At 34.5% G+C, this 23,134-nt stretch overlaps 2 protein-coding genes and 1 non-coding gene across 18 annotated transcripts; 2 read left to right on the top strand and 1 right to left on the bottom strand.

Annotated features, from left to right (window-relative positions):
- Positions 1–2,953: 2,953 nt before the first annotated feature.
- Positions 2,954–10,437, top strand: LOC107887088 (serine/arginine repetitive matrix protein 2). 11 transcript variants are annotated; one of them, XR_005915879.1, is made up of 9 exons: positions 2,971–3,204; positions 3,673–3,765; positions 3,878–5,187; positions 5,527–5,721; positions 5,960–6,689; positions 6,837–7,687; positions 7,814–9,330; positions 9,983–10,067; positions 10,192–10,437. XR_005915879.1 is itself a non-coding variant. In XM_041096955.1 (9 exons), exons 3-9 carry the CDS (start codon positions 3,933–3,935, stop codon positions 10,010–10,012), a joined length of 4,485 nt encoding a protein of 1,494 aa, XP_040952889.1. In that variant the 5' UTR covers positions 2,971–3,204; positions 3,673–3,765; positions 3,878–3,932; the 3' UTR covers positions 10,013–10,437. The 11 variants fall into 11 exon arrangements, 8 of the variants coding, with proteins under 8 accessions (XP_016666713.2, XP_040952889.1, XP_040952882.1 ...); XM_041096955.1 differs by having other exon boundaries at positions 7,814–8,758; positions 8,852–9,330; positions 9,983–10,437; XR_005915876.1 differs by having other exon boundaries at positions 6,837–9,330.
- Positions 10,438–11,110: 673 nt separating this feature from the next.
- On the top strand, positions 11,111–11,182 carry TRNAT-CGU (transfer RNA threonine (anticodon CGU)). Its single transcript has one exon. It is a non-coding gene; the product is annotated as a tRNA-Thr (tRNA).
- An 817-nt stretch (positions 11,183–11,999) lies between these two features.
- Positions 12,000–21,228, bottom strand: LOC107887089 (uncharacterized). Of its 6 annotated transcripts, none has more exons than XM_041096906.1 (6): positions 20,581–21,228; positions 20,360–20,422; positions 19,906–20,277; positions 19,690–19,737; positions 14,307–14,769; positions 12,000–12,350 (listed from the first exon to the last, which is right to left on the bottom strand). In XM_041096906.1, the coding sequence occupies exon 5, from the start codon at positions 14,688–14,690 to the stop codon at positions 14,307–14,309; it is 384 nt and encodes a 127-aa protein (XP_040952840.1). In that variant the 5' UTR covers positions 14,691–14,769; positions 19,690–19,737; positions 19,906–20,277; positions 20,360–20,422; positions 20,581–21,228; the 3' UTR covers positions 12,000–12,350. The 6 variants fall into 6 exon arrangements, 3 of the variants coding, with proteins under 3 accessions (XP_040952840.1, XP_016666718.1, XP_040952854.1); XM_016811229.2 differs by having other exon boundaries at positions 12,000–12,254; positions 20,581–21,176; XM_041096920.1 differs by having other exon boundaries at positions 20,360–20,417; positions 20,581–21,176.
- Positions 21,229–23,134: the final 1,906 nt, after the last annotated feature.

Here is a 23,134-nt window from a genome sequence, read left to right as displayed (position 1 = left end):
TAGTAAACCTGAATATATTAATTAGTTGATATGATCGGGTAGACCATCCCGATCAATAATGATGCAACAAATGAGAATTTTTATTTATATTTACTAAAGAACCTGAAGATTCTTCATTTTAAAGATTTCTCAAGTTTCGTTTGTTAATCAAAGAAGATGATTTTTTAGAACATCACTAGCAAAGTTTGAGATTGAATCTATTGCATTTATGAAAAAAACATGGTCTCATTTATCCAACAAATGGAATGTTCTGATATGATTTTAGTAAATGCATCTATAAAATAATTACATGAGTTATCAAATCGCAACCTGTTGCTTGCGATTACTTATTTAATGATTTGTTTAAGAACAAAACTTTTAGATTATGCAATCAAGACAATTTTTACTAATGTTGATGAGTTTATTTCCGAGACTTTCAATGATTATTGTATGCTAGATTGTCTATGAGATTAACTATCACAATGGCTTGTTGTTTATACGTATAATGGTTTAACAGAATTAATATGATTAAAAGTCTACAATTAGTAGCTAAACCATATCCTTTGAGAATAAAACATTTTGTATATGTATAAGGATATGATATTGTACATGAAATAAGACTTACGCTTCATGCCAATAAATTATGATAAATAACTTTTATAACAATTGGTTTTACTCAGAAGTCACACATAATCCATTTTAGACTTTTTGAATATGCAATATATGTTCAAATTGCTCCACCGCAATGCACGAATTGGGTATTCAAATAATGTAGGGAATATGTATTAATTATGAATCTTCTTGTATTATTAAATATTTTGACTAAACTAGAAATTCAATTATGACATGATTTGGTGATTATTATTTTGATTTGACAATTTTCTCAATATTAGGGGGAAAGAAATAACAGTTACATGAAATAAATTATTCGGAATGAATTATCATTATTTATATCCTTGTAGAAAGTAATTTAAGCTAGAAATTCAAAATGATAGTTCACTTTATTGGAAGTTAGTTTTCCGATGTATTTAATGACTTGATGAGAATAATCAAGTATTATATATTAGCTTATGTTTTGAAATCCTAGTAGGGCAACTTGTTAGAATAACTTAAAATAATGCATGCTTGAAACATGGTAGATTGATCCCAAAGATGAAAAATTATCGTAAAAGAAAATAATAAATCAATATAGTCATATAGTAGAGATGGGTGCTCTTGAAGAGATCTAATACATAACTAATTATTAAAATCGCAGAAGAGATTTTACTACTTGAAGATGGAAATAGTGAAAATAAAGAGATCTCAATAAATTATGTTAATACGAGAAAATATGAAACTATGGCAAATAGAATGCACTATCATATTAATTAATATTTAATTAAAATTAATTGATGGAGGAATCATGATTAATTTTTTAATGATCTAACCGTTGAATTTATCGATTTAATTATACTTATCATACATGTATATTTTTGAACCGATCCGAAATATCTATCATATCGATTTAAAATAATATATATTAATATTTATTTAACGGTTAAAAGTTCTTTTACTTAAAACAAATAGTTAAAGTTTTTTTTAATTTACATCAAAATTGACATGTATAACCTATATAAATGGAATATGAAATACAACGGTTAGGTCATTAAAATATTAATCGTATAAAAAGATATGAGAGCGTAAAACTATTATTATTATCACATAATAATACTATAAATTATTTTTCTAATTCCAATTTAGTAATACAATTAACAAAAAAAAAGATATTCTCGTCTGTACAAAATATTTTTCAAATTCATATATATATATTATAAATAAATTAATATTATAATATTATAATATTAAAATATTTAAAATGTAATTAAATATTTAAAATTTTTCAAATTTACTTTTATTTTTTGAATAATAGACTCACATAAATATAGTTTAAAAAATTATAATGTCACAATAAATCAGTATAAAAAATTGCAAATGAATTATTTACTTCTCACAAAAATCAATATAAAAAAGTTTCCTTCAATATTTGTGTACATTGTAATATAATATAGATGATATGGATATAAGCTTAATAGCTTAACTAAAAAATAATAGTAGTTTTTATGAATAAGGTAATAATAAAATTTAAAGATAATTAATAAAATATTTAAAATTTTATGTATTATCTATTTTAGTTTTTAAAATTGTGATCGAGTTGGTGTCACATAATTTCGTAATTAAAATAAGTAATATTATTTGAGAGTGTATTAATTTTATGTATTAGTTCTCACGTGTTACAATGGAAGTACATTTAAAATTCTTAATATGATGTTTTTACCTATTTCAATTTTCTTTTACTTACAATTTAGACTATTTTTTATTTTAATTTCATAAATATTATATATGTATTGTTACTATTATTAGTTTCAAATCTTATATCTCATTGAAGCTAAGGCTATGTTAGAATGATTGAAATTAGCTTGAATCAGAAGTTTTAAATAGGCTGAATTGCAATGTGATAACGTGTTATTAGTTGATGTTTTGCGGAATGGACTTACAGTAATAAGTAGTATTGCCGAAATTAGGTTGATACATGAATGGTACTACAAGGATTGACAAATTAAATTTCGTCACATCCCGTAGGATAATAATAAAGTTGTAGATCAACTAGCTAAGATGGACGAAGACATAATTAATTGCTTGGTTATGCTTGAAGATCCACCTCTCTCTATGCGAGATCTGTTGGAGGAAGATATCTATAACTCGAGCATAGGTGAAAGTTGAAGTTATTAAGCTCGTTCACTTAGACATGTTTTAATTTATTTTCTTGTAATAAAAAAAATCTTATATCTCATTATTTATTGAATATTCTAAATACATGATTTTAAGAGAGTTTTAAAATAAATATTAAAATATTCTTTATTTCAATAAAATTAAAAATGTCTCGAACAGATTACTTACTCTAAAGGAATCACTGAACCTTAAATATAAGGTTTTTTTTTTTTTTAAAGAATTAGAAATCTTTTTTCGAGTGAACCAAATCTATAAAATAAGCGAGAAACACTCAACTCTAAGAAGAAGAGCAGAACACACAAAAAAGAAGAGGAAAAAAAACACTTTGATTAGGGTTTATGAACCTTGAAATAACCCCCTTTTTCTTGACGAAAAAAGCTCTAAATTCCTAGATTTCCAAATTCTAGGGTTCGTTTATTTTTCTTCGCTCTCCATTTCCCCGCTCACTTTCAACTGGTAAGCTACCGTTGCTATGATTAATTCCGGCTTATCTTTTCATTCATTATTCGTTTTTAACTTAGTTACTTCGATTCTTTCTTTCTTTTCTTCTTTTTTATTAGTATAGTCTTTTTACCTGCTTAATTGTTAATATTTTTGTTTTTTTGTTGTGTTGTTGCTGAGAAAGTTGATGGAAAAGAATGGGAAATTCTTCTCTTTCTGAAAAAAGTCTTTTTGGAGTGTCTTATGGATTTGGATTGAATTCAACATTAATTTTTAATTTGAATACGTGAAATTTGAAGCTTCCTTTTTTCGGCATTTGCAGTTTGTTTGACAGTATTGAATTTATTTGAATTATGTGGAAGCAATCTTGAGTTTTTGGTGGATATTTGGCTTAGTTTGTATTTTTCTTAACAGTTTGAAATTCTTGAATTTGAAAAAAAAATTAAAGGGATATGCTTATGAAATTCTGTTCGTTCTTCTTAGTTGTAGTGAAATACATTTGATTCTGGCTGTTCCGCCCTTCACTTAATGTGAAAAACCATCAAGGAAGTTCTGAAGTACAATTCGTGCTTTGAGGTGTTGTGCTGCTTCCATTATCTGATCCTTATTGTTTATTTAGAACTGGCTTTTACTGAGATATCAACTTATATTTTTGTCTATTTTCTGATTTGAGTTCTATTTCCCGCAGGGGATTTTGGTGACTTTAGTTGAAGGGCTATATCTGTGTTAACACAAACTGTAAGATGTATGCTCAAGGGAATCGTAATCCTCAGCCTGGGCAGGGTCCTCCAGAACCCATATCATCTCCATATCAACAGCTCCCTCCCGGTCCGCCTGCTCCTCCACCTCAATTCCAGCAAGGCCCATCAGGCTTTCCACCATATCAGCATGGTCCTGCTGCACCTCATAAAAATCCCCCTGGTGGGTTGCCAAATACAGGTCAATCTTATCTACGCCTACCTGCGCATGTTCATGCAGGTGCCCCATTGCCACGAATGTATCCGACAGCTCAACAGAACTCACAACACCATTTACATTTAGGGACCCAGAATGCACTTAATATGCCTCAGCAGGTGCGTCCTCCTCCAATTAGTGCATCATACCCAGAGGTTTCACAGACCCAGCCACGTTTTAGAGCATTACCTCCTCCCCCTCCTCCTCAATCCCAGGGGCAAACATTTTATAGAGCAGCAGTGAATCCACTACCTCAGCAGCGAGGACTTCTACATATCTCACCACATCAACCACTCCCTCCTACGACAAGTTTCTTCGCTTCAGCTCCACTTGGAAGCTTTGTACAACCAACAGGTGGAGATCACCGTGTTCCATCTACCTCTTCTCTCCCCCTCCCACCACCACCACCTCCACCCTCTTTTCCACCACCTAATCTACCATCTCCTCCAACTTCCACCTCTACTGTTCTTTCATCTTCTAAGGCTGTGCAAAATGTTTCCAACTTACCCTGTAATTTGGACTCGGATGGCTCTAAGTTAAGCACTTCAGGTTCTGTCGGTGTAGCTGTGGCTCCAAATCAGGCCAACAATTTAGTTACAGATAATGGCTCTCCGAATATGAGAGGGGAAAATGGCTGCAACATGAGTTCTCTGGTTGGAGATAAGTTACTGTTACAAGAGGGTTTGACCCTGGACCTTTCTTCCACTCCTCCTAAGCCAACAGATGAAAATGTTATTGAAAGGATTGAAGCTTTATGCCAGGGCATTGCTAAGAATGGGCCTGATTATGAGGACATGGTTCGTAAAAATGAATCTGGAAAGCCAGACTATGCATTTCTGTATGGTGGTGAGCCAGGAACTGAAGCTGCAATAGCACATGATTTTTTCCAGTGGATGAAAAAGAAAAGTATGTTTGCATGTAAATTAGATGAACAGCAAGGAGTTTCATCTTTGAGGCCATCAGGAAAAGAGTCCTTAGAGCAAGCCTGCCATTTGGTTTCAGCTGCATCTCATTTGCCTGATGATTCTGACATGGAGATGGAAGGTTGGCTTTTTCTTTTCTTTTACTATGATTACGCTTTCTAATATCCTCTATCTTTTTAACTTGTGCTTCCTAATGTCTGGAATCTTTTACGTTTGTCTAAATTGATTGTCCATTTTATGTGTTATGAGCTTTGGAAAAAACTGTAATGATCATTTTGGGATAGACTTCTTGGAACTTGTTAATGACCATTTAAACACAATATAGCAAAAGTTGTATATTCTGTTGTGGATATCCAATGATTTTATGTTATCTATATTCTGAAGCAAATTATCTGATTATCTGTTGGTTACATGCTGATTTTTTTGTACTTAATTTGTTATTCTGGTGGGTGATTTCAAGACGATATCACCCAAATTGATGATGATCAGGGAATGAATCAAATGCTCGAAGGCCGTAAGAGTCAGTGTGATATTAGTGATAACATGCTTAATGAAGAAGAGAAGTTACGTCCACCGCAAATGTCGACTGGATGCAGTGCATCCATTTTACCAGAAAACACATCAGCTGCAGGCAGTTCTAGTTTGGGTGAACAAGGTAAAAGTTATATCTAGCGATCATATTAGGCCCTTTTTCCAAAACTCCTGTTTCTTGCTTTATTATATTAGTTAACCAGATATAAATAATTACTGCCCATGGCTCCAGAGTCCAGAATAGTTATTACCTAGATATGTAGTATTCCTGAATATTCATTTACGAGTCTTTATCTCTTGTAGTTTGCAATTATCTGTTGTATGTTTAGCAAGTTTAGAATTATTTTACCTCTTAAATTCAGGTCAAGAAGGTATTACCAAAGTTGACCAATTGGCTTTTGAGGCATCTGTTTCTGAAGTTAACTTAGTCAAATTAACTGTACGTACTAAACAGCCTATAGTCACTAGTTTGGAGAAATCGAATACTTCCGATCAACTTGCAAAAGGTGGCTGTCCATTCAGACTTCTACAAGACTATACTTCTGATGACAATTCAGAAAAAGATATTGAGACTGGCATTGGAAATATGAATGCGCCATTTGGTGCTAGTTTGGAGAATGCTAGTAGTCCCAACCAGACTGGAAAGGGGTTTGGACCACTATCAAACATGCCATACAAAGTTGCAAGCTCAGAAGTGGTTGAAGGTACTATCACAACTTCCATCATGAATGAGAATGAACATGCTGATCATAAGGATGTACAGAAAGTGTCTAGAAATCATGTTGCTTCTGTGGAGGTTCTCCAAAAAGAAAACGTAATGGTTGGTGATAGTGTTGAAAGTATTATGTTTAGTGAGGAACATAGGGAAGAGGAAGAGAACTTGACTCTTGGGTCTCAACATAAGGTAGATAAGTTTGGGCGACTGGCTAGGAATGATGGTAGTGACAGTGATTCTGATGATTCAGACTATGTTGGGAGGCACAGAAGGGGCAGAACTCGAAGCAGAAGTCAGAGTCGTTCACCTCCAGATAGAAGGAAAAGGAGAAGTCCACGGAGGACTAGGAGAAGGGAGAAACGAAGCCTATCACGCAGGTTTTCATTTTGTTTATTTATGGCTTGGATTCTTTTCCAATTAATATTTAAAAATATGACATAGTAAGAAAATTATCTTCCGTACATTGCAATTCCTGTTTGTTTTATGATCTGTGAAAGTTGTAAATTTGTTGCTTGTTGTTTTAGTTGGTCTCCCAGAAACCAGAGAAGCAGAAGCAGGTCTCCCAGAAATCGTAGAAGTAGGAGCAGGTCTCCTAGAAATCATAGAAGCAGGAGCAGGTCTCCCAGAAACCGAAGAAGCAGGAGCAGGTCTCCCAGAAATCGAAGAAGCAGGAGCAGGTCTCCCTATTTGCGTCGTGCTGATGAGTTCAGTGCTGAGAATAAGAGACGAGCGAAGGGACAAATGCAATTCTGTTTTGACTTCCGTCGAGGCAGGTGCTATCGTGGAGTGTCTTGTCGTTTTCTGCACCATGATTCTGGCAAGAGTGATGAATCAAGGTGGCAAAAGAGCAAACAGCAGCTGGAGTTTCCTCATAATTCCAGGACCAATATTCGTGATGAGGTCAAGCGGATCTCTGAGAAAGTTGCTGATCATGAGCATGGTGAAGTTAGAGGTCCAGAAGTAAAACCGTATGGCAATTTTGTTGCTTCAAGAGATAGGAGTACTAATCTGAATATTGAAGATTCTGTTGGTGGAGGTATTCTTAAACAAGATGATCAATCAACTGAGTATCACATGGTTAAATATGAGGAATCTAGAGACATTCCAGCCTCTGTTTCTGAAACACACTTGGTAGAAGACATGAAGGAAGGGCCTAATCTCGTCACTACTGAAAATTGTCAAGAAGCAGCAGTAGAGTCTCACCACCTATCAACTGTTAATGCAGTGTCAGTAGGGGATACTGATAAACTGAATTCAAGTGGTCATGCTTCTCAGAAAATACTTATTTCTTTCAAAAAACCTGTTGACCAGAAATCTCTCTCCAGAACTTTAGATCCAGTGAGCCAAAATGCTGATTGCCTGCATCAACAGTCAGGTAACTCGTCCATATCTGATTCTTCTCGTAAAACATCTGCATCCTCACGAAATACTCTTTGGGAAAGAAATGCTTATCAAAATACAATGGAGCTCCATAACCATTCTTCTCATATTGGCAATCCAGATACGAATCAGCGGCAGGCTGCATCTTCCATGTCTCATTCTTCTGGGGAAAGCTTTCCTTCTTACATGTTACCTGACCAACAGTCCTACTTTGCTCTACAGCCAAAATCCTCTTTGGCTTCCTTGCCTCCACCACCGCCACTGAAACCACTTGATTCAACTATAACTCCTGGTGTTTCTTCACATTTTCGGCAGAGTCACTTGCCTTTGAGGAATGATTTTGGTTCAGAAACTATCCCAAGGCCTTATCCAACTGAATTGCCTGCACATTCTCAGTCTGATGGGTTTCAACAGCGAGCTTATATTCCAATTCAGGAAGCTAATCGACCTGTTATACATACACCTTTACCTGTCAGTAACCTGCCCATTCAACAACTTGGAGCTCCTAGTAAGTCGGGAGATGATGGTTTGACGCACCCTCCAACGCAGAATGTGTTTGGTTCAAATTCTTTTGCTCAGGGAAACACTTACCCTCATGCTATGCCCATTTCACAGCAGTTTCTGGGTAACAAAATGCAACCATTCCCCGGTGAGAGTTTGCCACCTGGTGGACTTTCTAACTCATCTTCATATATTCATCCTTATCCACAGCAGCAACAACCTCCGCACAGTTTGCACCACCCTATGGCAGACCGTATATATAATCCTGCAGGGAAGATGAATTCTTCATTAAAAGATCCACCAGATATTAAAGATGCAACATCCCACCATATTGATATTGGAGGATCTACTACCTCAACGTTTCCAAATCAGCATGCACCTACTCTTGATCAGCCTATAAATTTCAAATACCATTCTCATGTTTTGCAAGAAAAAGGTACAACCTACAATAACACACATTTCAGTTTGGGTCATGCTCCAGTTGATGGGAGACGAATTGGATTGCAAGAAGCAACTTCCCCACCCAATTCTGCCCGGGCCATTGGGCAGAATTCTTCTAGATCAGGTGGCGATCAGTATGATCCGCTTTTTGATAGCATTGAGCCTTCTACAAGGTTATCCAGAAAATTTGATCATATGCAAAAATTGGAAGTGACAGGTGATTCTGGCATCTTATTGGGGCTTAGTGATTCCAATAAACCACTGGATATGGAGGAAAAAGCCAAGGATGCTGGAGCTGTTACTTCTGCGGCATCGGCAGATAATGAGGAATTTGGTGAGACTGCTGATGCTGAAGTTGGTGCTGTTGAGAATGGAAGCCCAAGTCATCCAGTTGAAGTTAATATGGCTGCTGGTGAGATTGAGATGGATCAGATAAAGTCTCCAGGGAAGAGCAAGAAGAGCAAAGATTCCAGATCAATGAAGCTTTTCAAGGTTGCCATTGCAGATTTTGTGAAGGAGGTTTTGAAGCCGTCGTGGCAACAGGGTAATATGAGCAAGGAGGCTTTCAAGACTATTGTAAAGAAGACTGTTGATAAAGTATCAGGAGCTAAGAAGAACCACCAGATACCCAAATCGCGTGCAAAGATTGATCACTATATTGAGTCATCTCAGCGGAAATTGACAAAACTTGTGATGGTAAATTCTCATTTCATGCTTTTCTTTTTCTTATTGATGAAATTTTCACAGCAAAGGTTATTTGTTTGGGTTTATTTTGATCTTTTGATTTATTCAGTTTGGTTGGATTGTTTTGCTTTAAGAAATTTTCTTGGAATCCTTATGCACGTATATGTTGCTGTAGAGAAGACGGTGATGTTTTATCAGTACTGTGCATATTAGTTAGAACCAACCTTTCCATCAGGCTTCATTCGTGATACTTTCAGTGAATTTGTGTAGAGACTTGCATCCAATCTGCAATTTTATCCATTTTGATTGGCATAATTCCCAAGTCGCACTTGGTACTTGGTAGTATCTAAGTAAGATATATTGTTAGGACACACAAAATGTGTAGGCTAGGCCTTACAGTAGACATGGAGCTACTTTTAGCATCCAAAACCACCAAAAAATCCTGTTCTCTCCTGACCAAAAAAAAAATAATACAAAGGGAAAAGTTAAAAAGCCTAATGAATCGGTCCCCTTATTTTTCCAGCCATGTCTCATGATTATTTCTTAGGGAATGAAGATGTGGTTTAGCTATTTTATATTCTTTATTGATCTTTTGGATAAGCTAAGTTTGCATTTTATATGGCATGACAGTGATGTTTTAAATTTTCAATATCATGTCTTGCAGGGTTATGTTGATAAGTATGTCAAAGTATAAGATGCCATCAAACTTGTTCCCATGCATCCACCGATAAAAGGTTTTGATTAAACACGTAAGCTTCTTTCCTTATTTTTTCCCACTCGAGGTTGAGGGCCATTGAAGCTTTTAGAAGTATTTCTATTTGTTGCCGTGTTTTGAAAAAGGATCTAAAACCTAGAGCCGGTTGGTTTGTGTAGTTTTGAATGGTTAGGGGGATAAAGGAAAAGCTAAGCTTATGAGAAGGTGAACAAGGCAAGAGATTATCAATACATCTTAACAAAGTTCTATGGAACATGAATGAACATATATGTAGTACTTTGTTTGTATATTGTCATTCCTTGTAGATATCCAGTCTTTGTCATTGACTAATGCTGTATGTGATCATTATGATGAGAAAATCATGCTTTACGTGGAAACTTTATATATGAAAATGAATTTTTTGATGATCAGAATACAAAGATTCATTAGCCAATTGTTGTTCAATTTATCCACAAAGGATAAGTCTTAGCTTTTCTATTGCATTGGATTCTTCAATAATGACCGACATGTTTGAAACTATGATTTGGAAGTCAATTTTTGATGCATGCAAGATCAAGATCATGTCTATAGTCACATCCAAAACAAGTTAATTTTCTTAATTCATATGCTAATGGTTTCGATTTGTGAATGTGAAGTTAATTAGCTTCCAAACGTGAAAATTTTGCTTTTAAAAGATTTTACCATAAAAAAAATAAAGTGATTTTTTCCGACTTTTGTTGTAGCTAATGAGAAATATTATCTTAATAGTGAGATAAGAAAATTCTCATTGTATCTATGATTATATTACAGTATATTATGCCAAAATATAGAAAAACATAGGCGTGCAAGGACCTAGACTTCAAATTTTTTTGAAAATACTTAACTAAAGCTTGGTTCGGACTTGAAGATAGTTTGTTTTATTATTAAAAAATTATATAAAAATATTTCTAAATATATTAACGGTAATTCGACTCTTTGAAGCTATTGAGGATAGCAGTAATTTTGAATAATAGACGGGGAAAAAGGACCCGTGGCCCGATGAACCAAGCTCTTTTTTGTAGAAACAAAATATATATTATTGAAGACGTAATCAAACAAGCCTCTGTAGCATAGTGGTAGTGCGTTCGCTTCGTAAGCGAAAGGTCGCGAGTTCGATCCTCGCCAGGGGCTATTTATTTTTATTTTTATGTTCAAGTCAAGTATTGGGCCACTTTCGGCCATGGATCAACCCATAATTATATCCCTTCACTGAAATGTTGCTCTGAATTTAGAGTTTCAGTTTTCTTTTTTCTCAATAATAGTTTCACGACTTCTGATAATTAATGTTTACTAATTTAAACGGATACATATTTTTATATTAAAATAATTAATATATTTTATTTATTTTATTTTTACTTTAAGAAATTAAATACATATCTTAATTAAATTTATCTTTGTTTGTATGAAATTTTGCATACATAACAAATTCTTTAAAATGTTTTACTAATTTGAACAATATTATGACACTGGGGGTGATAAAAATTCACTTGATCTTTAAGCTTGATTTAGTTTAACATTAGAGTTATAATATAAGATTAAAGATATCAAAATATGACTTGCAATTGTTAAATCCCTATTTAACCTACTATCAATCAAAACATTATTTCAACAGAAATTGGATAAAATATTTTTAAAAAATATAACATTCATATTTTCAAAATATTTTTATACTTTTCATTTCATTCTTACCATTTATATAATAAATCAAATTTAAATATGTAATTTCTGCTTCATTTATATTGAAACCCAAGGCATACACTTCAAATCTAGATCCATGTTTCCAACATCACACTTCACTAGTGTATTTGTCCAATAGATTGGAATATTCATCAGAAGAGAAAATGCAAAATGATTCACATTTGAGCTCAAGATGAAGCAATGCAATGATGAATGAAAAATGATTCATTTCTTAATGTTAGAAGAAATCCAATGGAAACCACATATTCAATTCTTCATCAACATATCTGATTCATTTCTTATTGTTCATGGTTCAAAAACCATCAAAAGCTTGAACGAGTCAATTATATCATTCATCATCCAACTGCTGTTGCATCTGGATTAATACAAGCATGCTGATTAACTGAAAAAGAAAAACCAAACAAATAAAAAAAATGTGGACAACCACCCTTATTAATGTCGGAAACCCCGAAACTGCAACCCCTTTTAACTTCAAGTGTCTCAAGAAATTGCTATGCTACAATACCTGCATTTGTTCAATAACAAGCTACTAAGAGAGTGAATCAGATGGGACTGGTGCACCATTAAATTCAGCCATAAGTGCTCAGTGCTCAGTGCTCGCCTGTTCACATGCCAGAAACATTTTTAAAATCGGTAATATCAGCTTCGTAACAACATAAGTATAAGATATAATCTCACTGAGATTACTGGTGCAAGGAATTATATTTGGATTACAGATTAATATAACATGTAAGCCTTTTCCAACTATTGGAAGGTCAGCTATACAGACCATATAGCAATACTACTCTATTTTATCCTTTTAGACTGAATTATCGGTAAAGCTAAGAAAAAGTGAGGTCCTTTCTTGTAGGTTCAAATATGAATCTAACTTGAAATAAAACAAACATACAAAACAATTCAAGAAATCAGGTGATAAAAAAATAGTGCATTTAAATATCTTGAACCCTCGTACTTATAATTTATAACCAGCATTGAGGAATGGAAGGAATTTCTAGAATGTAACCATGCCCTTATAGTATATGGATGGTATAAAATCCAAGATATATACAAGCATCCTCCACCCGAAGATAGTAGAAATGCTCCACTGCAGTTTACTTTGCATTGCAAATAGAGAGAGAGCAACTTTATAGATCCAATCTCTATGGAATACAAATAACAAGAACATGCAGGAGGATCTAACCTTTTCTGCTAGGACCAGAAGTTCAGAAATGAAACTTGGCTTTAGAATCTAACAAGGCTATCACAACATTCAGAATTGTCAACACCAAAAACTAATACTCGATGTACTCCGCCAGCAAATGCAGGCACGCTGGTCTTATTATCTTACCCTAAAAAAAGGAGGTCAGGATAGCTGCCTCCAAACAATTCTAGAACAAGGTTTTTAGTGGAATGCTATGGGAATTTAAAGCTCGTAGCACTTAGTGTATGGATGAAGGCGTTTCCACAAAGTTTGATAGGGTACTAAACTGGTTTGTATTCTTTTCTTTTTAAATAATGAAAATACCTCAAATATGTACCAAGGATAAGCCAACCACATACAAAGCTAATTCTTATACACAACAAAAGGGTGTTTTACAATTTAGATGAGTTAGAAGCTAAAGATAAAAGCACTTTTTGAAAGGCAATGTGCTTATAAAGTAGGATTATTGTTTCTTGCACTTCCTTTGAGGTTTAGCGCGATAAAAGAATCAAAGTGTTTAAAGAGTTAAATCGTTATTTTTCTTTCACAAAAAAGAGAGATGAGTGGATATTTTGTCATTCATTACCACATTATTTCCAAACTACCTTTTAATCCAATCCGGTTACTATGAACTTGATAATCCCAATTTTCTTTACATAGAAATCCATTGTCAAAAACATGTAGGGCATCACAATACATTTTTACAAGTTCTCATAGAAAGTATAGTGCATTGTCATCAAACTTAAACATCTGTGTACCAATATTTAAATCTGATGATAACCCTAATACGGCCCAAAACAGAACTTTCATAAGCCTGACACAATAGGGAAACCCTCAAGACCGCATAATTCAGAATACTAAAGGTATCCTCAATCTTGAGCACCAAATCCATCAGTCACAAACTCGGTATCCGCTTGAGCCATCCAATCTCATCAAAAACATTAAAAATCAGTATCTCCAATCTCGCCAATAAACATTGCTCAAAACTTTTAACTCTCAAACCTAAAATAAGTAGTCAAAAAGGCATTATATCAACCCAAAATCGAAAAACAAATAATAATCTTAAGTGTCATCTAGTTCCAATGACCCCACTTCTGCATATTTCATACATTAACTCAAGTCAAGCCTCAATCAGATTCCGCCGGAATCCCGGTTTCTGAAAATCCCAAATCATACACACTACATTTACATAGAAATAGTGAAAAACTGATCATTACCCACATCTCAAAACAGAAAATTAACCAAAACCCAAATCTTCAAAGCATCAAATTCATCAAGATAGGGAGAAAAGAACAATATCCAAAGCTCAAAACATCAAAAATCGCTAAATGAAATCTCATTTAAAGAAATAACAATAAAAAATTTCCGAAATCTGACCTATTTCTGGTAGCCTCCGCCAACGGCATTCTCATCCTCTTCAACTTTAGCAGTCAAGTAGACCTTTGGAAAATCGTTGACATCAAATGTTTTCTCTCTCATCATCTTCACCACGTCATCTTTCTTCAAGATGGTACGGCGGATCGGAGGGCGGTTCCGGCGTTGATCGCGGCTGTAGTATTTGATGTCGAAGACGGTTTCAGGGTCGGAGGTAGGGACGATGGGCTTTTGCAAAGTGGTGGCGGGGCAGCGAACACGATACTCCGTGGCTTTGGGCACTGCGTTTTTGTACTCTGGGTCGGCGCAGGGTCCAGTTATCTCCCATGGCTTCTTGATGTAGCGTCTCAGGCTTTGGAAGAGGGAGCTGCTTGCTTTGGAGGCCATTGTTAATTGAAAATCCCACCACAGAAATTGAGAGGGACTGGATTTGGTGAAAGTGCCCAGGGTCGAGACTGCTCTAGGCCTTATTCGGTTTTACCAAAAGAAAATGGATTTTTTACAAAACAGTCACTCAACTATTAATAAATTTTCTTTTTATCACCTAATAATAAAAAACTATAAAATGATCACCTAATTATTATTAAATTCAATTTACTAGTCCAACTTGTTAAATTTTTGTTGTTAAGTGAAAATTTTTTAAACACCTTTCTAATATATACACAAAAAAAATTATTTCAACTTGATAAATCAAGATGGATATTTTTAAGAAAAAAGATTGACGTCACTATATTTTAACTGAAATAATTTAAGATAAAAACTACTTGGATTAACTAGTAATAAAAAAAGTAATAGAATTAAATTATATCAAATTAAAGTATAGATCTTAAATCTTAAATTTAAACATAATAATGAGACTATAATTATAATTTCACCTAATCTATACCTAACACAATCATTTGTCATTTGATTTGATTTGATTTTTTTTTAATTCAAAAGTGAAAGAAATTTTATTTTTTAAATTAAAAAAAGACTAAAATTTTGAAAATTAAATTACATGACTCAACCTTGAACATATTAGTATATGGATTTGAAATATTTTTTAACTTTTAAATTTTTATTGTATAATTTGATAAAAAAAAAATAAGTAACTTAGTACGAAGCTTAAGGGTATATATAAAAGGAAATATCTTTAAGGCCTTCCATGTGTCCTTTTTCTTTTTCACTTATAATAAAATGATCGTATTTTAGTTTTGAGAGTCGAATAGGATACATGTGGTAATCAATTAAGAAATTCAATACTCATGAGTGTCAAAGTTATATGTGAAACTTGTCAAGCACCAATTAAAGTTGAGAAAAAAGGTCGGCACCTATAGGAGCGGACTATTTTACATATTTAGACATATTTGAATAATTTGTAATTTTATGACATTTGGCATGTTAGTATTCTTACACATGTAACACAATAAATTTACATTTAAATTATTTTTAATTTAAATTTATAAACTTATTTTATCGCGTTGGGTGAAAAAGTCTGCTACACTAGCACGCTTTTTGTCTGCCGCCCCTGGTATGCGTTTTTAGGTTTTTCAACCGGTGTTTTATTGTTTTTTTTTGTCCAGTACTGTCCGGAGTACACAGTACATCATCAATCTACTATTCGTCAGGAGTTTATCATTATGCTTGGTTTCGTGACCTGCAGGGATGGAGAATGAATTAGCGGTTTTGTTTCTTAACGATGAGGAAAATGAAATCTTACAGATTCCTACAGATCCACTTGCAGCAAGGGATAGAGAGTTTCAACTGGTCGGCTGCTTCTTAACAGCCAGTTTAATTCACTTCCCAGCTATGAAAAGTATGATGGCTAATCTGTAGCATCCTGTACGGGGTGTTCAAATTCGGGATTTGGGAGAAAAAATGTATTTATTTCAATTTTTTCACATTATGGGTTTGGAAAGGGTTTTAAAAGGATCACCATGGACCTTTAATAATCATTTGTTGATTCTGTCACATCTACAACAAGAGGGAGATCCATTGAAAGTTCCATTAATTTATACCCATTTCTGGGTTCAAATTCATGATGTCCCTATTGGCTTGTTTTCTGAAAACTTAGCAGTAAAGTTGGGGAATTTTTTAGGAGAATTCCTAGAATATGATGGATCAAGTAGAGGGAAAGAAAATTACAATTATATGAGAATTAAAGCTAAATTGGACATCAGACGTCCGTTGAAAAGGAAGAAGCAGGTGATGTTTAATGGAAGATACCCCTATGTCAGGTTCAAATATGAACGTCTATCCCTTTTCTATTTTTATTATGGTCGGTTGGGACAGTGATTCTTTTTGTGAGGCTAAAATGATGCTTGGGGTGGAGGTTGCTGATATGGGGTGGGATTTATCATTGAAAGCCCAACCCCGTAGAGTATCAATGACTAGTATCCAGCTTAGAGAGGAAGGCGAGGGGAATAGTGGAGGATAACAAAATGGAAGTCGAGTATTGGGAAACCGATTACAGGAAAAGGTAACTGTTGGAAGAGGTGGGATGAACATTGATGCAATTCTGGGTTTTAATTTCGAAGGGAATATGCCATCGTTAGATCAGTCAATGAGGAATGAATGGATGTATCAATCACAAACTGCCATGGAGTATGATCTTAAAGATGGTGTTATCATCGGAGAGGAAAGGAAAAAGAGAAGTAGATGAGTGATAAAAGAGTCATCCAGTAAAAAAGGGTATGAAGCTCTTACGACAAGGACCAGGAGAGGGGTGGATTCTAATCATTTATTATAGCCGGCTGCCAAAAGGCAAGCCGACCGGTTGCAATGAAAATCTTGAGTTAGAATGTTCGTAGTTTGGGAGGCCACGAACGTTTCGACGACTTCGACATATGCTGAAGTTACAATCCCCAAATTGTCTTCTTTATAGAGACGAAGCTACGTGGAAAGCAAATGAAACGAGTACGACGAAGTTGTTGTTTCCAAAACGGTATTGAGGTCGACGCTGAAGGCACTAGGGGAGGTTTATGTTTGGCATGAAAAGTGGATGTTAACATAACACTTCGAACTTTTTCCAAGAGGCATATTGATGTATTTGTTGATGACAATGAGGCTAGTGTAAAGTGGACATACACTAATTTTTAGAGCTCCCCCTATGCACAAGATAGGAATGAAGCTTGGGAGGTGTTGAAAAGTTTGATAACAGTAGAGGATATTCCTTGGTTTGTATGTGGAGACTTTAATGAAATCATGTATGGGTTTAAAAAAAGGGAGGATTGCTAAGAGATGAGGGAAAAATGGAGTCGTTTCGAAGAACCTTGGAAGTCTGCCAATTGATTGATGTAGGGTATTCTGGCACTTGGTTTACGTAGGAGAGAGGTAATCTGCTGGAGACAAATATTCAAGAAAGGTTGGACAGAGGAGTTGCTACGGCTAGATGGATTTCCATGTTCTCAGAGGTCAAATTTTAACACTTAGTGCATACTTTTTCAGATCATTGCTCACTTTTGATTAATACGAAGAAAGACGACGAACAACCAATAAGTATTTCTTTCAAATTTGAAGCTTGGTGGGTGTTAGAAGATACTTTCTTTGAAGAAGTCAAACGTTTAAGGGAGTCATCTTCAGGAACACTACTTTTAAAGTTAGAAAATCTGAAGAAAGGTTTGAGTCATTGGGTAGGGAATATTCGAGTGAGACGAAGGAGAAAAAGACAGATTCTTACCGATAAACTGACTGAATTGCTGAGTAATGATAGAGATGAGAGAAATATGGCGGAAATAATTGATATGAGAATTCATCTGAATTTCGAAATAGAAAAAATAAACGCTATTGGGAGCAAAGGGCTAGACTCAATTGGCTGAAATTTGAGGATAAAAATACAGCTTTTTTCCATAATACAACAGCCTAAAGAATGATGAAGGCAGGGAAACTGAGGTTTTGCATGAAATATAAGCTGTTGTTTCGTCTTATTTTCATAACTTATTTACGGCTGGAGATAGAGGAAATTATGATTATGTGCTGTCTGGTATTAACCGTTGTGTGTCTGAAGGAGATAATGAGAAACTGATAATAAAGTACACCAATAAAGAAATTCGAGAAGTGGTATTTGAGATGGGGTAACTAAAGCTCTAGGGGAAGATGGGTTCCCAGCCTTGTTTTACCAGAAATGCTGGCACATTATTGGAGATGAGGCTGGTTCTTTTTGCCTATAGATACTTAATGGCGATATAGAGGTCAGTTTGTTAAATTCCACTAATATTGTGCTTATTCCTAAAAAGCTCTAATCCAATGAATATGTCGCATTTTCGTCTAATTAGTTTATATAATGTTTTATACAAAATATTGGCGAAGGTGATTGCAAACCATTTCCGAAGAGTGATTGGAAAATGTATTGATGAAGTGCAAAGCGCCTTTATGCCAAGACGATTGATCTCGAATAATGTGTTGATAGCATATGAAATCCTTAATACGCTTAAGCACAAAAGGTAGGGAAAGAAGGGACTAATGGCGATGAAGTTAGACATGAGTAGATCGTATGATAGGGTTGAATAGAACTTCTTAAGGGCAATAATGATTTGAATGAGGTTTGCTACAAAATGGGTTGAAAGGGTTATGAAATGCATCACATATGTTTCTTATTTAGTTGTCATTAATGGATTTATTAAGGAGAGAGTGGAGAGGGTCTATCGAGTTTGATGAGACTAGCGATGTAGGAATGAAGTTTAAAAGGGGTGAAGACCAGCAGGAGTGGGCCAACGGTATCGCATTTGTTATTTGCAGATGATTGTATTCTATTGGGGGATGCCACAATTAGGGGTGCAAATCTGTTAAAAGTAATTTTAAGCTACTACAGATCTTGTTTGGGTCAGCAGGTTAATTTTGAAAAGTCCACTATTTTCTTTAGTAAAAATACTTCGGCAGTGGATAAACAGTTGCTAGTCTATTGGCAGTTCAATGCTTCGAGGAACCGGAACACTACCTTGGTTTGCCAAATATGGTGGGTAGGAGGAAGGAGTCTTTTCAAAATTTAAAGGATCGTATTAAATTGCATATTGTCATCTGGAGTAATAATTACCTATTTCAAGGAGAAAAAAAAGTCTTTATTAAAGCCATCCTTTAAGTGATTCCAACTTACACGATGGCCTCTTTCCTATTGCCGAGAACTCTATGTGATGATATTGAGAGTATTATTGCAAAATTTTAGTGGCAAAAGGGAAGAGGAAAAAGGGTATTCATTGGTGCACTTGGAAAAATCTTTGCAGTTTAAAAGAAAATAGGGGTTTAGGGTTTCAAAATTTAAGTCAATTTAATATCACGCTATTAGCTAAACAAGGTTGGCAATTGACAATCTATCCTAACTCATTATTAGCAAAGGTTTTAAAGGAAAAATATTATCCACAGTCTAATTTTCTTGAAGCTAGGTTAGGTTAGGGAATCTACCTTCCCTTACCTGGAAGAGCATTTGAGCGTTGAAGGAACTTCTTCAAGGTGGACTATGCTGGAGAGTGGGAAATGGGAGGGATATATCCATTTGTAATGATTGTTGGATTCCCATGATAGACACAATCAATATAAAGAGCAGGACAGACAACGAGGAGCTGGAGTTAGTCTCAAATTTTATTGATCATTCGAGTATGAAATGGAAAACAAAGTTGATATGCAATACCTTTCATGACGAGGTTGCTCAAAAAATATTGTAGATCCCCCTTGCAAAAACAGGTCATGCAAACTTTTAAGTTTGGAAGGGAGAACAGTCTAGGGAATTCTCCGTACGTAGTGCTTATAAACTATTATAGGACTCTTTACTAGATCCTAGTAGTAATTTAATACAGACCGAATCTAAAAAATTTTACAACAAACTCTAGAGCCTACAACTTCTCACAAAAGTTACAATTACAATCTGGCATATCTCCTGGAATTACATGCCCACGCTTGCAAACCTTAGGTGTAAAAGGGTGCTCACGTACGCTCATGTACGCTCATTGCCTCCGTTGTTATTCGAGGGATGAAGATTGCTCTCACGTATTCAGAAAATGCCCTACAAGTATAGAAGTTTAGCAGTTTTTAGATCTTTCTTGGGTCACCAATAACTTAATCTCTGAGTTTTGGGACTGGCTTACCTGGGTATTCATGCAAGGGTCCGAGGAGCAGAGTCGACTTTTCTGTTATGCCTTATGGCTAATCTGGTATTCCAGAAACCAGTTAGTACATAAGCAAATATCTATTACAGGAAGACAACTTGCACAGAAAATTCTAAGTTATAAGGCTGAACAAGATAGGATGAGAGCAAAGCAGAAGATCACAGATAAGGCTAGAAGTTAGAGAAGTATGGAAATCTTACCAAAGGTTAAGATGCACTTTGACGCTGCGTTTGACAAGGGAACTTCTAGATCTGTGTCCGGGGTAGTGGTTTGGGGTCTCAGGGACGAATTTCTAGCCTCGAAGACGGTCCTTCACAATAATGTTCCATCTCCGTTTGCGGCAGAAGCATATGTAGGATTGGAAGCAATTAAGTTAGGGATCTCAATGGGTTTTTGAGAAATACAAATCAAAGGGGATTCGCGAACAGTAATCAGAAAGTGTTAAACAACAGAAATAAACAAATTAGCGATAGGAGCAATCATACGGGATATTCAAAACAGGAGTGTCCATTTTCAAATAATAGAATTCCAACATATTCCAAGAATAGAAAACTTGCGTGCCCATAAGATTGCAAAAAAAAGCTTTAGCGAGCGAAGTAACCTCTTACCTGGTTCAAGTAGGCCCGAATCTGCATGACTCGTTTCCGGAAGGACGCTGGGTAAGAAAACCGGACTAGAAGATGATGAAGAGGAAATGGGTGAGTTTTGAAGATAGCAATGAATGTATATTTTTTGGGCAAAGCTATCGACATAACGGATGGATAATTTTGAAATGACGATTCGTATAACATTATGGAGTCCAGCCGTAGTTAAAATGACTGGGGTTGATTAGGTTTATCTTTTCTCTATACTCATTTATTATTTTTGTCAGTTTCTACTTTATTCATTTTCTTTTAATTTTTGTTTTAGGAAACTTAGGCTTTTCGGTTATGCCCTGAGCAGGGCCTTTACTCTACTTTGTTTGTTGAGCAGGTCTAAGGCCCACTTTTGTAATAATTATTTTCATTCAATAAAAGCCCAATCATTTATAATTCAAAAAAAAATATTTCTAATTTAAAAAACATTTAAAAATTTTCCCTTTATTTTATACATAAATAGGGTTCAAAGATCGAAAAATGTCTTATAAGATATAGTAAAATAAATATTTAAAAGAAGAAGACATATGACAATTTTTTAATACTGCTTATAAAAAAAAGTACACTGCTAATGTACCAAATAATAATCCTTTTAAAAATTCCATCTATATATTTAAATTATGAGAAAATATTTGATACATTAGAGTTGGCAAGCACATGCTAATATACTGTTTTGTGTTTCAGGATAATGCTTGGAGTACGAAGGATATTATTAGTACCTCTTATAGTTGGGCAAGACAGTACGTTATCGCTTCAAAATCACCCTTACAAAAATCTCATCCTTTTGTTACTACTTCTCCTTTGGTACGTGATTCGGTGTGCTTAAACACTAATGAGTTGGTCAGAGTCAAGGGTGACTTCGCTTCAACTGGGGGGCTTGTACGGGACTCAAATAGGGCTTGAATGTTTGGGTTTTGCAGATATTTTGGTTGTTGTTCTGTTTTGGATGATGAACTGTGGGCCATTTTGGATGGATTACATCTCACATTAGATAGGGGATTTAACCATATTTTAATTCAAATAGATAGTCTCAAAGCTATACTCGTCATTCAAGAAGAACCTGTAGGAGGTCACAAATCAACTTTAATTAGGAGAATTCAACAACTGTTGATACAAGAGCATCATTGGTGCATTCAACATGTTCCTAGTAAAGAAAACAAAAACGGGGATGCTTTAGCCAAAATGGTTCACGATAAAATACTCGATGTGCGCTTTTTGAATAACCCCTATTAGAGGGAAAGCTTAATTGCTTTTGTTTAATCTTATTTGTATCACACAAAAAAAATACAAACCCTTAAATTATTTCCATCTATATATTTAAGCATTCTCAATAATTTTGACTTGATTTGTATTTTAGTCCTTTTTCTAATATAAATCTGAGTACAAAAGTTAATGAAAATTTATATAAAATTCTTAACAAAATTAAAATTACTAAATTATTAATTTACTGTTTCGAATTACGTAAATTTTAATTATGATTAAAAGTAACTTTGTAATATTAAATTTATATAAATAATTTGGATTTTTTTCCTTTTTTCAGATTTTAAATTAATATTTTAATTTACTTTAGTTGGATTCTGATATTATATTTGGTGAGTGTTTTGTTTAAGAACTTGAGCACCTAAATGTAGTAGGAATAAATTCTAGCAAGTTGGGCTGTTAAGGGATCAATTCATTGGGTCTGTCCTGCTACTTGGTTGCTGTAAACATAAACTACAAAACCATATACTCACCCGAATCTGAGATAATCGGTATCGTACAAATGCTTGAAAAGATAACGGGTTATAAAATAGAAGAGCATTATCTAGTGCTTCAAAAAAATTAATCTTTTTAAACAAAACACTCACCCAAGATAATATCAGAATAATCTCAAATCTGAAAAAAAGGAAAAAAAATCCAAAAATTAATCAATTCTTCCATCAGTACGATGATTATAACATTTTTAAACAAATATTGAAACATATTTTTTAAATATTAAAATCATCTCCAGTTTTATTTTTATTTTTTTAGGAAAGAAAACGTTTTTTTCCCGATGAAAATATTGAAAATAAGATTAAATGAGGAGGGTAAAATTGCAGTGAAGACCCTTCGTATTTCTGCATTTGTTAAAAAAAGTGTT

The sequence above is a fragment of the Gossypium hirsutum genome, chromosome A03 (genome assembly GCF_007990345.1).
Source record: "Gossypium hirsutum isolate 1008001.06 chromosome A03, Gossypium_hirsutum_v2.1, whole genome shotgun sequence".
Classification (NCBI taxonomy): Eukaryota; Viridiplantae; Streptophyta; class Magnoliopsida; order Malvales; family Malvaceae; genus Gossypium; species Gossypium hirsutum.
The sequence above is the reverse complement of the archived record's forward strand: the minus strand, read 5'-3'. Positions and strand labels throughout refer to the sequence as shown.